Raw genomic sequence first — 12,616 nt, forward strand, 5'->3', positions numbered from 1 at the left:
CTGCATTGCACAGACCAAACTCTGTAAGTAATCAGTGATACATCAGTCTTAAGTATTTCTAGCCTTTGGGCATTCCATAAGGTACCTAACATGTCCATTTATTTTCACTATGTCATTAGTCTATAGCTAGACAAGCAAGATGTGATGTCAAGACCACTTGAACTTAGTACAGAATACCTTAGATACTTGCAATTGTGCATAAATAGAAAACATTTTTGCAAAAGGAGTGGGGGAGAAAGTGCAAGATAAGGAGCCAGAGAGGCATGAATCTACTCTAGGGAATGTGTGAAAAGAAAAGGTTAGATCCTTGCTTGCAGTAGTGCTTCTGTCCTAGGTAGCAATCTACCATTCTGATCAACAAACCATGTCCTAGCACGAGAGGATGCTGATATGACTCGAAGTCGTTGCCAAGGCCAGCAGACATATCTTAATCTTCTGCGAGCACTTTCTCTCTCCTTTCTTCCATGTGCATCTTCTTGCTCTATTTGTCTTGTCAACTCTTCTATCCTCTGTTGCAGCCCTGCAGATCTTCTGTCAGCAAGCTTGAGACATGCATCTGCAGCAGCTTGCGCTGCCATTGCACTGGCTGCTAATTTCTCTTTTAGCTGTAGCTTACTATTTGCAGCCTCCAAGTCTGCTTTTACGCTTCCCAGTTCTTCCCTGAGCAAAGTAATCTGGATAGATACCTCATTAAAACAAGTGCAACTTATCTCATAATTGAGAATGATGATCTACCATTGAGATTTTGCATTAGTAAGGTATTATCAATTCATCACAGATGCTTTTTACCCTGTTGGTATGACTGCAAACTCAAGGAAGTCAAACTTGTGAGTTTTCTATGTTGATAAATCGTGCATGTATTAACTAAGGTACCTCGTTAACATATGTCATTTGCCAGAATGAGAAGTACATCTCATGACATCATCTTAAGGAAACTTGGGTCAAACTTATTTTTGTTGGATTACCTCCTTGTTGAGTTCTTTGATGGCAGATTTTCCAGCTTCTACCTCCAGTTCACATGCCTCCCTCCATCTTGCAGCCTCCTGTTCTACCGCTTTCATCCCTAGAGTGAGCTCGTCCACCTTAGGCATTGAAAAAGAGATTTCAGGTCCTTCTCATTTACCTGGCCAGTGATGAACATGCTGCATAGATAGATTTCTTCTTACACTGTGAACTAGGAGCCTTTCTCTTTCTTCCAAATCTTTTACGTGCGATTCATGATTGATTATCTTCTGAGCCCGTTCAGCAGCAAGAAGTTGGAAATGATCACAATCTGACCTGTTACAGCAATTTGACATTGCCATTTAGCACAGATCACAGGAAGGCCCTAAATCAGTCCATCTTTGGTCAATGTCTTTCTTGGTTTACCTGGACTCGTCTAAGGTCTGCCTTAGATCACTGATCTCGTGATGCAGGGTTTTCATTGTCTTTTCAACTATATAAGCCTGAAAGAGAACAGCTTGAATTATTTGATTAGCTGACAAGTCTTTTAATGCCAAAAGATAGTTGCGTGAATGGTCATAGAATATGATTTTTTAAAGACAATAATACTTGATTAAATAATAAAGACTTAAAGGTGCCAAGATGGGATGATGGAATCACGGGAACAATTATAATTGGAGGGTTCTATTTGCAGGACGATTAGTTCTTAAATCACAATGTTTGATGAATTATTATTTTTAAATGAGAAAGAGCAAGACCAAGGTGTAGGGCAATATTTATTCGACGCGAGTTATTTTGAATTTGTCGGCCCCACATAAATGCTTCTAGAAGGCCTTGAATAAATCGGATACTCTTTCGTTAAGAGAGCACCAAAGATTAAGGGAGTTTTGAATCGGACTCGCAGTTGAAAATATGGCTCCTAGAAGGGTGAATAAAAAGAAACAGAAAGATTAAGCCGTCTAAACTCACATGCAACCATCATTCGACGACATACGATGACCGTGACACAACTAATTAGAGGTATTCTGTAGGCTTGTCCTGCAGATGTAATTAACTAGACATGTCTAATCAGGCCTCGGGAATCAGCAAACTAAGCAGTTTCTCTAATAAGATAATCTCTTTAAGCATCGATGCAGAAGACAGAAGAAGGCAAAACTCCAACGGTGCCATGTATTTTGTAAAATCACAAAATTAATGAAATAGTGGTTCCTGGCATATGCGTGTGTTATTTGTCTTCATGTTGTTTTCACAAACACACACCTACTGAATTATATTATAATTCGTAGTAGCTGCAGGAATCAGATAATTTTTAAATAGTTCTATTTGTATGCATGGTCATGGATGAGATTTTTTCTAAGACAACTTCCTCCAATCATAAATAAATGACGTTTTGGACAAGACCCGTGAAACTTTTGAAACTTTGATCATCAATAACTTTTAAAATATTTAGTTTCAAAACATGAAAAATTATAAGCGTGGATTTGTCTTGAATACTTTTATAATCTCATAAACTTATTGGACTTAATAAATATATTCTAATAAAAAATAGTGGACAAAGGTACGCATCTAAGACCGTGCCATGTCCAAAAGTCAAGTATTTTTTACCTAAGTGAGTATTTACTTAAACAATAAAGACTTAAAGGTGCCAAGATGGGCTAATGGAATTATGAGAAAAATCACTAACTGGAGGGTTGTATTTGCTGGACAATTTGTTCTTAAATCGCAACTACTGAATTATACTATAATTTTTAGTAAGTGCAAAGGGTTATTATTCTCTATTAGCTAAGCAACAGAACCACTGCAAATAAATAAAGACTAAGCTAGTAAGGAGTGATGTAGAGCTATTTACCAGACTGATAACCTCTTGTTCATTTTCTTTTCCATCAGATGTTGCAGTGGCACTGAGAGTGCTCAGCTCCTCGCTTGCTGGTTCTCCACTTATCACCTCCATGATGAACCCAAAGCCAACCTTCTGTAATCCTTTCTCAGCAATCTGCAAGATCGCACTTCTTCCCTGCTCTCTTTCATCCTTCAATGTACGAAAGCTATTCTCCGTCGCCTCCTTCTCAGTTATGGCAATCTTCAACATGCTGTGGATATCCCTGTTCTCCTTCATTAAACTTGATACTTTGCTCTCCATCCTACTTTTCTCCTTCCTTTGCATCTCCATACACCCTGAGAGCTTGAATTCGACCTCCTTGGCTAGCTCATGAATGTTATCAGCCTCACACGCCAGAAATTTCAGCCCATCATTTGCATCGAAATATAATCGCTCACCAATTCTGTCAGCTTTGTCATCAGAAACCATATCCAATATATTCTCCAAGATCCCATGGACTGAGTGGAGTGAGCCAATAATCTGTTGCAAGGCAACGTTGGGTTGATCCATGACTGATCTAGTGTGTGCAGATATTGGTGTAAGGGAAGAGAAGGGAAATTGCTTGGGGAGGAAAGCATAGTACTACGTATCTAACAGTCAAGGAAAAACCTTGAAGAGTTGTTGGCTGAGGGGTTTGTCCTTCTTCTTTAACACATAAACCTTGAAGAGTAGTTGGCTGATCCATTGGCTTGTTTTTCTTCTTTAGCGCATAAATACAGTGTTGTCCTTCACTCTCAGTGGCAGGCAATTAACTTGGTAAATCCTACAGTTGGCTGATCTCTGTCAGACTAGGACTCTGATTTGAAGCTTTAGTTTTGGACAATCAGTAGGGAACTAGGGATACAACAGATGAAAAAGAATTTCACTGAAACTAGTGCTGAAGACTGGCAACAAGGAACAAAATATCCTTGCATTGCTCTCCATTTCTTATGCCAATACCTGAGATAAATTTTGAAAGTTTAGGTGATCAGAGTTGTTACTTAAGTGTGTTAGTACTCAGTAAGATGCTATATTTTCGTTTTTTTAAGAAGGATTACCTTGGCATTCTTATGTTATCCTATCCTTGATCGACTGACTTTTGGTACAACACTGGTTTGCCCAGCCTGAAAGTTACATCGATCATTGGAGGATGACAAGATGGCAACGGAGAAATGGAAGCGAACGAACCAAGTGGCGGCGGCTGTCAGAGACTGATGGTGCCATCGTCGCACTCAGGGTGGGTGCTGGATGGGCAGCAGCGATGCCAAGCTCCAGCCAGCAGGTGGCATTCCTCCATGGGCCTTGTGTGCAGGCAAAGCAAAAAAGATTTTTCCTTTTCTGTTTCCGTCAGAGACCTTAAAAAAAGGCCGCTTGGCCTATGCATACATAATGGATGGGGTGTTCTGACCTTGACCCCTCGCCCCACCGCGACGTGCTCCGCCCCGATCACGACGGCCGCCGCCCTCCATGGCTGCCGCCGCTACTTCGCTCCCCGCCCCACACAAAGCCGAGCCCTCCTCTCCCCGACACCACCACCCCAGGTTCGTTCTTCGCCTCGCCCCTTCTCTCTCTCTTTCCCCGTATTTATTACGGTTTGGTTGCTTTTCCGTCTCTTTGGCGATATTGGAGATGCGGAGGCAAAAAATTAGTCGGGTCTTTGCTTGTTTCTTCGTATTGGATGATTGTGTGTGTGTGTGTGTGTAGTTTGCTAAGATATGCTTTCCCCCTTTGAGAAACCGCTGTGATGGCGTTGCTTTGTGTATCATGGTAAAGATGAGATTTTTCTGATTGTCATGTGTTTGAACTTATTTTCATGGCATCCTGCAGGCCCAGCGTGGCAATCTCATGGGATTCCGAAGGTATCTATCTATCTGCATGCCTGCGGCCGCTCCCGATTTTACACTTGCGTTGCTTCCCGACGCTTGCTGCTCCCCAATGACCAATATACGGAGTACTTGTGGATAGAATGTGACAGTGTTAACGCAGTGTGCTAAATCATTACTTGGAGCTGTACCATTCGCTGTGCAGTTCGAAAAGAAAACATTGTATCCTATCGTTTGCATCAGGAAAGTGGATCCAATTGCATACAAGTGTATTGCATTTCTTAGGAGTCGTTGTAGGTTCATTCTGTAGACGCTTGTTTAATGTCGATTCTGTTGCTTCGAGTATTACAAATATAGTTTCTTTTTTGAAAGAGCACAAATACGTCGTCTCTCTGAGCATACAAAAGGCCAAACAGTTGCAGTTGGGAAGATATTTCTTACCATACTTGCCACCTAGGATTGAGCCTGCACCTGCAGTTCCATGATCTGAAACTTCTATGCATGCTGTAAACGATACTATCTGATCTAAATTTTGGATAACATGCAGCACTGAACAGCCATGCAGAAAGCTGCGAGATGGAGTCACAGGCAGTCGTCATTGATCCTGCTCTGCTTCGAACTCTAGAGGGTTTACTTCAGGAAATGTATGCATCATTACAACCAGAGCCAGTCGACTATGAGCACCGATATCTTATGATCAATGTCTTCAACAAAATTGCTGAACAAATTTTTGGTAAGAGATCTTTTGTGTGCCATCATGGGGTCAAGGACTTATATTCTCGTAATGTGCTCTTGTGATCATTGTTAACGATGATGCCTGGTGTTTATTTAAAATTTAAAATTGTATAGACATATATATTTCCTGAAGTTGTGGAGATATACTTTAGAATCGAAATGTTTTAGACTTAGTAGGACCAAAACCGAGTATATGAAGTGCGATTTCGGTGTTACTAGGCATGATGGAGAAGATGTTAGTCTTGGTGGAGAGGTGGTTCCCAAGAAGGATACCTTCCGATATTTAGGATTGATGCTACAGAAGGATAGTGATATCGATAAAAATGTTAGTCATAGAATCAAAGCCGAATGGATGAAATGGCGTCAAGCTTCTGGCATCCTCTGTAATAAGAAGGTGCCACAAAAGCTGAAAGGTAAGTTCTATAGGACGACGATTTGACATGTGATATTATATGACGCCGAATGTTGGTCAACTAAAAGGTGATATGTCCAATAGTTAAGTGTAGCAGAGATGTATATGTTGCGATGGATTTGTGGCCATACAAGAAAGGATCGGATCCGAAATAATGATATACATGATAGGGTAGGTGTAGCGCCAATTGAAAAAAAGCTGTTCAACATCGGTTGAGATGGTTTGAACATATCCAACGGAGGCCTCTAGAGTCACCTGTGCATAGCGGGATACTTGAAGGCGCGCTGATAATATGAAAAGAGGGGTCGACCAAACCTAACATGAGAAGAGTCTGTAAAGAGAGACTTGAAGGAATGGAGTATCCCCAAAGAACTATCTACGGATAGAAGCGCGTGAAAGTTAGCAATCCATGTGCCAGAACCATAACTTATGCATTAGTCTTCTTATACCATTATTACTTTTATTTTGTTACTGTTACTAGTAACTTTATTGTCATTATTGTTTCCACATCATCTTTTTAGTTGTATTTTGTGGGTTTCATATCTAGCCTACTCTAACTTGTTTGAGACAAAGGCTATTGTTGCTGTTGCTGTATAGACATATATATAACTTGAAATTACCACATTCATGAATGGTTGAAGGTTGCAGAACACCTATTATCTTGTAATCCTTAAGCACATGTGCAATCAGGTATGTTATCGAGTCACACACCAATGATATCTCGTTTTTTAAACACATGACAATTCAGATAACTATGCGACAGCAGAATAGGGTTTCACCAATCACCATACACCTCATTTATGATAGATATCTTACAAGCTTAGCGTATTAGAAAAAATATTACGCTTCAAATGGTAGGAAAAAACATATAAAGCAAATTTTGTGCTTGAACATGATAGAGCATAAAAAAAAGTGCATTCTGAAATCTGAACTTGGTTTAATTTATGACCTGTTAAGGTTTGGGGAATTTTGTTGGAACTTGGTTTAATTTGTGTTAAATTCCAGCCAAGTTCAACTCTTTTCAATGTCCAGCATGCGTTCTGCCGAATTGCATATCTACCACTTTTTACTAGGAAGGCTTTGCTTTCCATCTGAATATTTCGAAGTTGCATGATGGTGTGACCTGTTTGTGGCTGGTCCTTCCTTTCAGGTAAAAAGAATGGGCTTCCAATTGTGGAAGCATTTGGATCATTCACAATGGATCTATTTACTCCTAAAAGTGACCTTGACCTCTCTGTCAACTTTAATACTGATATCAAGGATCAGTTTACTCGCAAGGACAAGATTTCTGCTATTAGGAGGCTTTCCAAAGTTCTACATTCTCATCAGAGTAATTATTGTTCTTAGCAGATTTTTGTTACATCTTTCCTAGCATTTGTTTGTCCTTTCATCTTTGAATGTCCTCTAGATTTTGTTAGATATGCATTCTTAATTTGTTCCTGAATTACTTGCAGCATTAAGGATTGGAAAGTAATGTTAAACCATGTGTATTGGAGACCGTGTCGATGTCCTAAACAACGAGTAAAAGAGAATAGAGGTAGTACAAAGTAATCTTGAAGTGACCATAAATGTTCATCTAAGGAAATATAACTGCAGCAGTAGTAAATAGAGAAGCTGGCCGTGCAGTTTAGTGGAAACTGATCTGCTACCTAGCTTGCACCAGCATGTGCAAACAACAGTAATATGAGTATATGACACAATACAGACAATGTGAAATGGTTTTCAAAAGTTCTGACACACAGTGATGCCACCATGTGTGTATTAAAACTGTTTTGAAGGAAAAATTAAAAATGTAATGCATATGCTTTATTCACCTCAGATTGGCGTCTACATTGAGTTCAATATTTACTCCTGCAAAAGTCATTAATCCAGATTCACCCTTATAAAAAACTAACATGTTACTAATACCCTACAGAGGTGATTTGCACTGATCTTTCCCTGAAATGTTTCGTTATTGTTGTGAGTTTTGACATTACTGTAATCACATAAAATTGGGATGGCGATCTTGACTTGGCAGCAGCTTTCTATTACTATATTCCTTGAGCACTTGTACAATAAGATTCTTTTGTGACAGGGATGTAGAATAGGATTGATATAGGAGGGGTGTAGTGGAGGGGAAAAGTGAGGATAATGTAGCCAACAATTTTTCATTCTGATACATGTTGTTAGATTCCAGCATATTTTTCATCCCTGTACACGTTGGAATGTGACAAGGCTCTTAGCAGAAGCATTTCAATGCCAATAGTGTGTTGTCTTTTCCTTGTCTAATATATCTCTTATATTATCAATTTCAGGATACGGTCGTTGTTATGGGGTTTTACCTATTGTAACTGCTCGAGTTCCTGTACTGAAGGTTATTGATCAGGGAACTGGCGTAGAGTGTGATATTTCAGTAGAAAACAAAGATGGCATGTCAAGATCAATGATATTTAAATTTATTGCATCAATTGATGAAAGATTTCGGATACTGTGTTATCTGGTATAGCGATTTGTGTTGATATCTTGGTTTTGGTGGAGATGCTTACTGACATGAAACTACCCATATAAATTGTATGACAACAGCCGTTATGTTTATTTTGCAGATGAAGGTCTGGGCTAAGGCACATGACATTAACAGCCCCAAAGATCGAACAATGAGCTCGATGGCAATTATTTCTTTAGTTGCTTTCCATTTACAGGTAAACTGACTTTGTTACTTTTAGTAGCTTCACCGTTCGTATGGAATTTCCATTATAGATCTGTGACCTGAATGTATATGATGGCTGTTAGTAGCAGCGCTCTTTCATATTCGAACAAGAAGAAAAATGCATGCACTAATTAATTGTACAATGTGAATTGCAGACCCGGCGTCCTCCAGTATTACCTGCATTTTCTGTCATATTGAAAGGTACTCCCTTAATTTGAGCACATGTCATTCTCCTTGCTACTGCATTTTCTGGGATCATCCTGCTATCATCTGGCTATAGATAATAGTAAGATAGTTTCTATCCTCTTGCAGACGGTTCAGATTTTGCTAGTGTGGAGAGGAACGTCTCGCTGTTTGAGGGTTTTGGGAGCAGAAATAAAGAATCTATTGCTGAACTTTTTGTATCACTAATGAATAAAGTGAGTGGTTTAAAGTTCACCTTCTATTTATGTTTGTTGCATATCAATATTTTATGTTTGGACCCATAGGAAATGCTTTGATGACTTTCTATTTATGGTTTTGGGTATAGTTCAATTCCCTCACGACCCTATCATAAGTCGTTGTAGCTCATTCTGCTCATTTACATATACTCTGGGCCTTCTCTCGTGCAGCTAGTTTCTGTGGAGGGTTTATGGGAGCAAGGGCTCTGTGCCAGCAATTTTGAAGGATTATGGATCTCGAAGACCTGGGAAAGAGGTGTTGGCAACTTGAGTGTAAGTCTCCTATGAATTTGGATTTTAACTTTACATTGGATGACAAAACATTGTTCATCTACCCCAACAATTCATGCAGGTTGAGGACTTCTTGGACCGGTCTCAGAATTTTGCCAGATCGGTCGGGAAGGAGGAGATGCAGAAAATATGTGAATGCCTAAGGGTTACTGTTTCTAATTTGAGCGAGTTCTTTATGGGTAAAATTGATGCGCCCAAGCTAAAGGCCCGTTTGTTTGGGGCCCTTAACCAGGATAAGCCAATCACTAACATCAGTCAAAAAAATGCTAAAAGGAAGCGTGTTAATCCGAATAAGACAAGCACTAACCCTAGTAAGAAAAATGATAAGAGGAAGAACCTTGATCAGGATAAGCCAGTCACTTCTCCCGTTCAGAAAGATGCTAAGAAGAAGAGCAACCTGGGACCTGACTCAGGAAATAGTCATGTGCAACCAAGGAAAGCGAAGCATACTGTAAACACCGTCGGTGCTGCTAATATTCCTGTTTCTGGTTCACGGCCTCCTACTGTTTTTATCCCTCCCCAAATGCATCGACCCGTCTTCACCCAACCAAGTACTCAGTATGCACATATACCTCAGCATCTGATTACCCCTTCAGTGCTTGCCTATGGGTTGCCACGACCGCATTTGCATTCAGCTTATCATCCTCATCTGGGATTGGTAGGTCAACCGCAGGGTAATTTCATTCATTTAAATCCTGGAATGCAACTGCAGCATCAAGGCCAAGTTATGTTTGCTCCTCCAGCAGCCCACCGTCCAGTGATTGATGGGTTTCAGCCGTATGGTATCAATGGTGCTCTGCAGATGCAGCATAACGATCATAGGCTTCTTCAGAGGCCACCATCTGGAATTGGTCCAGGTTTCTGGAGATGACGGTTGCAGTTTGTAAAAGTAAGTAGCTAGTGGGGTTGAGGCAAAAGTTTAGTTTGTTGTGTACGTGGTGCGATTCTATTTGATCTGTTGTAAAAAAGAAATGTAACATCAGAAAGGGAACTGTAGCATCATTTGATTTATAAGCTGCTGATCGTACCATCTAGTTTTATCATCGTGCACATGATGAGCTTGTTTGAGGACTGAGACCAACATGTTCAATGTCATGTGGGGTGGTAAATGTGTCAGTCACATGCAGTGCCCTGCTGAAGGTGGTCAAGTTTGAAGTTTTTCTATAGATGGAGACTGGGAGCTGTGCGGGCAGCATTGTTGCTTGGACCGTGGAAATGCCGGATACATACTCTGCTTTAACGTGGTAAAGGCAGATAGGAGCAGTAGTTCGTGAGGCGTGCTACAGTGTTGGAACAGTACTGCAGCTGATTTTTACTGTTCATGAGCATACTATGTATCTTAATCCCAGGAGGCAACTGCTGCACCAAAATCACCTTGGTAGATGACCAGGATCTTGTGATTTGACTCTATGGATTAGCAGCGTTGAACGGAACCTCTTGTGGTCATTCCTGTCACGACATCATCGTTGTGAAGCAATGCCATAAATATTCAGTAGATGCAGAGCTCAGCTGAGGTATGTGGTAGGTCTTAATCGCTCTTAGACATGATCACTAGCTTTTAAAATTGAACACATACATTTTTAGCAGAAGCGTGAACGTATTATTGGAGCCGAACGATGCCATTAAGTACTTGATGATAGCTTGGAGCAGAGAGAAGTAGATGCAGCAGGTCTGATGCAGAATCAGATCGCCTACATGTAGTCGAGCCTGTGGACGCTGGCTTGGTGTAGCTGGTCAACGTGAAGATGGTGGCGGTGGCCTTCATCCTGTTGTTTGTGCTCCTCTGATCGTCTTAAGGTTTAGGAGTCTAGGATCAACTTAAAACCTCACAGGCTCCCTCTCATCTATATAGACACAGCACGAAGTGGGACCACAACCAAAACATTCGTGTGCTTCTGATCAAACCATGTATGTGAGGGACGTAGTCTCCCTTAGGACTCGGTCTCCAGTTTAGTTATGTGAGGGAGGCCGAGATCAATATCCAACATTCTTCCCCTTGATCATAAGGTTGACATCATGAACCCACTCTCAATGAAACATCATACCAAGGCAAAGCGTTACAACTGCGAAATGCCACTGAAACCAAAAAACCTCGAAATAGATATTCGTTATGCTTAATGAGAGTTGGTTCATTTTATGATCATTTTATCTAGAATCATAGGTTTTCCAATAATCCATGCTGGTAACATAATCATGAAAATTATAGGGTAGTAAGCCTTTAGTGAGAGGCGTCACAAGCATTGTCTTAATACTTATATGCTTAACATTGATAGTTTGTTCTGGATTCTACCTTTCACAACATAATACTCAATGTTGATGTATTTGACAGCACCACTCGACATGTTGTTACTCGTTTAGAAAGCTAAGTATAACATAAGTAGTTTAGTAATGCTATCTTATATTCTTAATTCCGGGATAACATAAGTTCTTTAATCATACAGCTTGCCTGGTAGCTTCATAACATGTTACAAACTCAGCTTGCATCATTGATGATATCGTAAGTGTCCGTTTAGAGTTTTTTCATGAGATACTCCTTTGACGAGGGTGAGGATATAACATGTCGTGGATTTCTTAGTATCAACGCACCTCATAAAATCTGCATCCGAACAACCAGCAATTTTAAGGTTATCAGATTTTCTAAATATGAGTATGTAGTACTTAGTGCCTTGCAAACAACGAATGCCTTTCTTAACGGTTTTCCAGTGGTGCAGTCCTGGATTTGACTTATATTTGCCAAGCATCCCAGTTACAAAAATTAAAATTAGGGCGCGTACATAATACTTCTTACAGCTGAAACATAAGGAACCGACTTTATCTGATCAGTTTCATAATGGTTCATCGGACATTGTGTATTAAAATATCACAAACTTATTACCCTTAACAATATGAGCAGGCGAGACACAATAATTATGCATATTATATTTCTTTAGCACTCTGTCCATGTATGCTTTTGGACCTATCTCGGAGAACATCAATACAAAGAATATAAAAACTTCACTGAGATCCTTCTTATGACTAAGATGGTGAATTTTCCATTCTAAACTTTACTTAAATGCACTTGCTCGTGACTTTATAGAGAATCCTTAGTTGAGCTTTATTATGGTCAATCCCTTCTCTTTGAGTCTTTCTTTGAACCTTTTGATGCTTCCTTTAGAGCCACATTTGGTTTTGTAGACCCATATAAAGCCTATTATTTTGGCCCCATCAGGAATTTCTAGTAAGTCTCATTCATCATTATGTGAATACTCTTTATATTAGTTGGGATCTTCTGGGACTGTTGAGACTCATCGTTAGGTGTTTCATTAGGAAAAATCTCAATAGCTCCCCCTCAATTTATGCAATAGTCGGAATCAGAGAAGTCTAAATGGTGGAGAATCGTTGCTCCTAAAACGTGACCTAAAAGATAATACCACAATTTTGAATAAGTTT

At 40.0% G+C, this 12,616-nt stretch overlaps 2 protein-coding genes across 3 annotated transcripts; one reads left to right on the forward strand and one right to left on the reverse strand.

The window, feature by feature from the left end:
* Positions 1–129: 129 nt before the first annotated feature.
* LOC133899375 (uncharacterized protein At3g49055) lies at positions 130–3,946 on the reverse strand. Its single transcript, XM_062340365.1, has 7 exons — positions 3,859–3,946; positions 3,431–3,760; positions 2,792–3,338; positions 1,369–1,445; positions 1,167–1,278; positions 966–1,082; positions 130–674 (listed from the first exon to the last, which is right to left on the reverse strand). The coding sequence occupies exons 3-7, from the start codon at positions 3,329–3,331 to the stop codon at positions 300–302; spliced, it is 1,221 nt and encodes a 406-aa protein (XP_062196349.1). The 5' UTR covers positions 3,332–3,338; positions 3,431–3,760; positions 3,859–3,946; the 3' UTR covers positions 130–299.
* A 159-nt stretch (positions 3,947–4,105) lies between these two features.
* LOC133898987 (protein HESO1-like) lies at positions 4,106–10,227 on the forward strand. 2 transcript variants are annotated; one of them, XM_062339838.1, is made up of 10 exons: positions 4,141–4,341; positions 4,628–4,659; positions 5,171–5,356; positions 6,921–7,100; positions 8,065–8,249; positions 8,353–8,448; positions 8,612–8,657; positions 8,769–8,875; positions 9,068–9,169; positions 9,249–10,227. In XM_062339838.1, exons 1-10 carry the CDS (start codon positions 4,268–4,270, stop codon positions 10,056–10,058), a joined length of 1,818 nt encoding a protein of 605 aa, XP_062195822.1. In that variant the 5' UTR covers positions 4,141–4,267; the 3' UTR covers positions 10,059–10,227. The 2 variants fall into 2 exon arrangements, with proteins under 2 accessions (XP_062195821.1, XP_062195822.1); XM_062339837.1 differs by lacking the exon at positions 4,628–4,659 and having other exon boundaries at positions 4,106–4,341.
* Positions 10,228–12,616: the final 2,389 nt, after the last annotated feature.

This window comes from Phragmites australis, chromosome 18 (genome assembly GCF_958298935.1).
Source record: "Phragmites australis chromosome 18, lpPhrAust1.1, whole genome shotgun sequence".
In the NCBI taxonomy this organism is placed as follows: Eukaryota; Viridiplantae; Streptophyta; class Magnoliopsida; order Poales; family Poaceae; genus Phragmites; species Phragmites australis.

What these genes read in the sequence shown, in the direction of transcription:
- LOC133899375 (XM_062340365.1), bottom strand. Translation starts at nt 3,331, where the DNA reads ATGGATCAACCCAACGTTGCCTTGCAACAGATTATTGGCTCACTCCAC. An exon ending in CAGACCTTAGACGAGTCCAG is followed by an intron (nt 1,279 to 1,368) that starts GTAAACCAAGAA and finishes TTGCTGTAACAG; the next exon opens with GTCAGATTGTGATCATTTCC. An exon ending in AAAGGCTCCTAGTTCACAGT is followed by an intron (nt 1,083 to 1,166) that starts GTAAGAAGAAAT and finishes TCAATGCCTAAG; the next exon opens with GTGGACGAGCTCACTCTAGG.
- LOC133898987 (XM_062339837.1), top strand. Translation starts at nt 4,194, where the DNA reads ATGGGGTGTTCTGACCTTGACCCCTCGCCCCACCGCGACGTGCTCCGC. An exon ending in CCCCGACACCACCACCCCAG is followed by an intron (nt 4,342 to 5,170) that starts GTTCGTTCTTCG and finishes GATAACATGCAG; the next exon opens with CACTGAACAGCCATGCAGAA. An exon ending in AATTGCTGAACAAATTTTTG is followed by an intron (nt 5,357 to 6,920) that starts GTAAGAGATCTT and finishes CCTTCCTTTCAG; the next exon opens with GTAAAAAGAATGGGCTTCCA.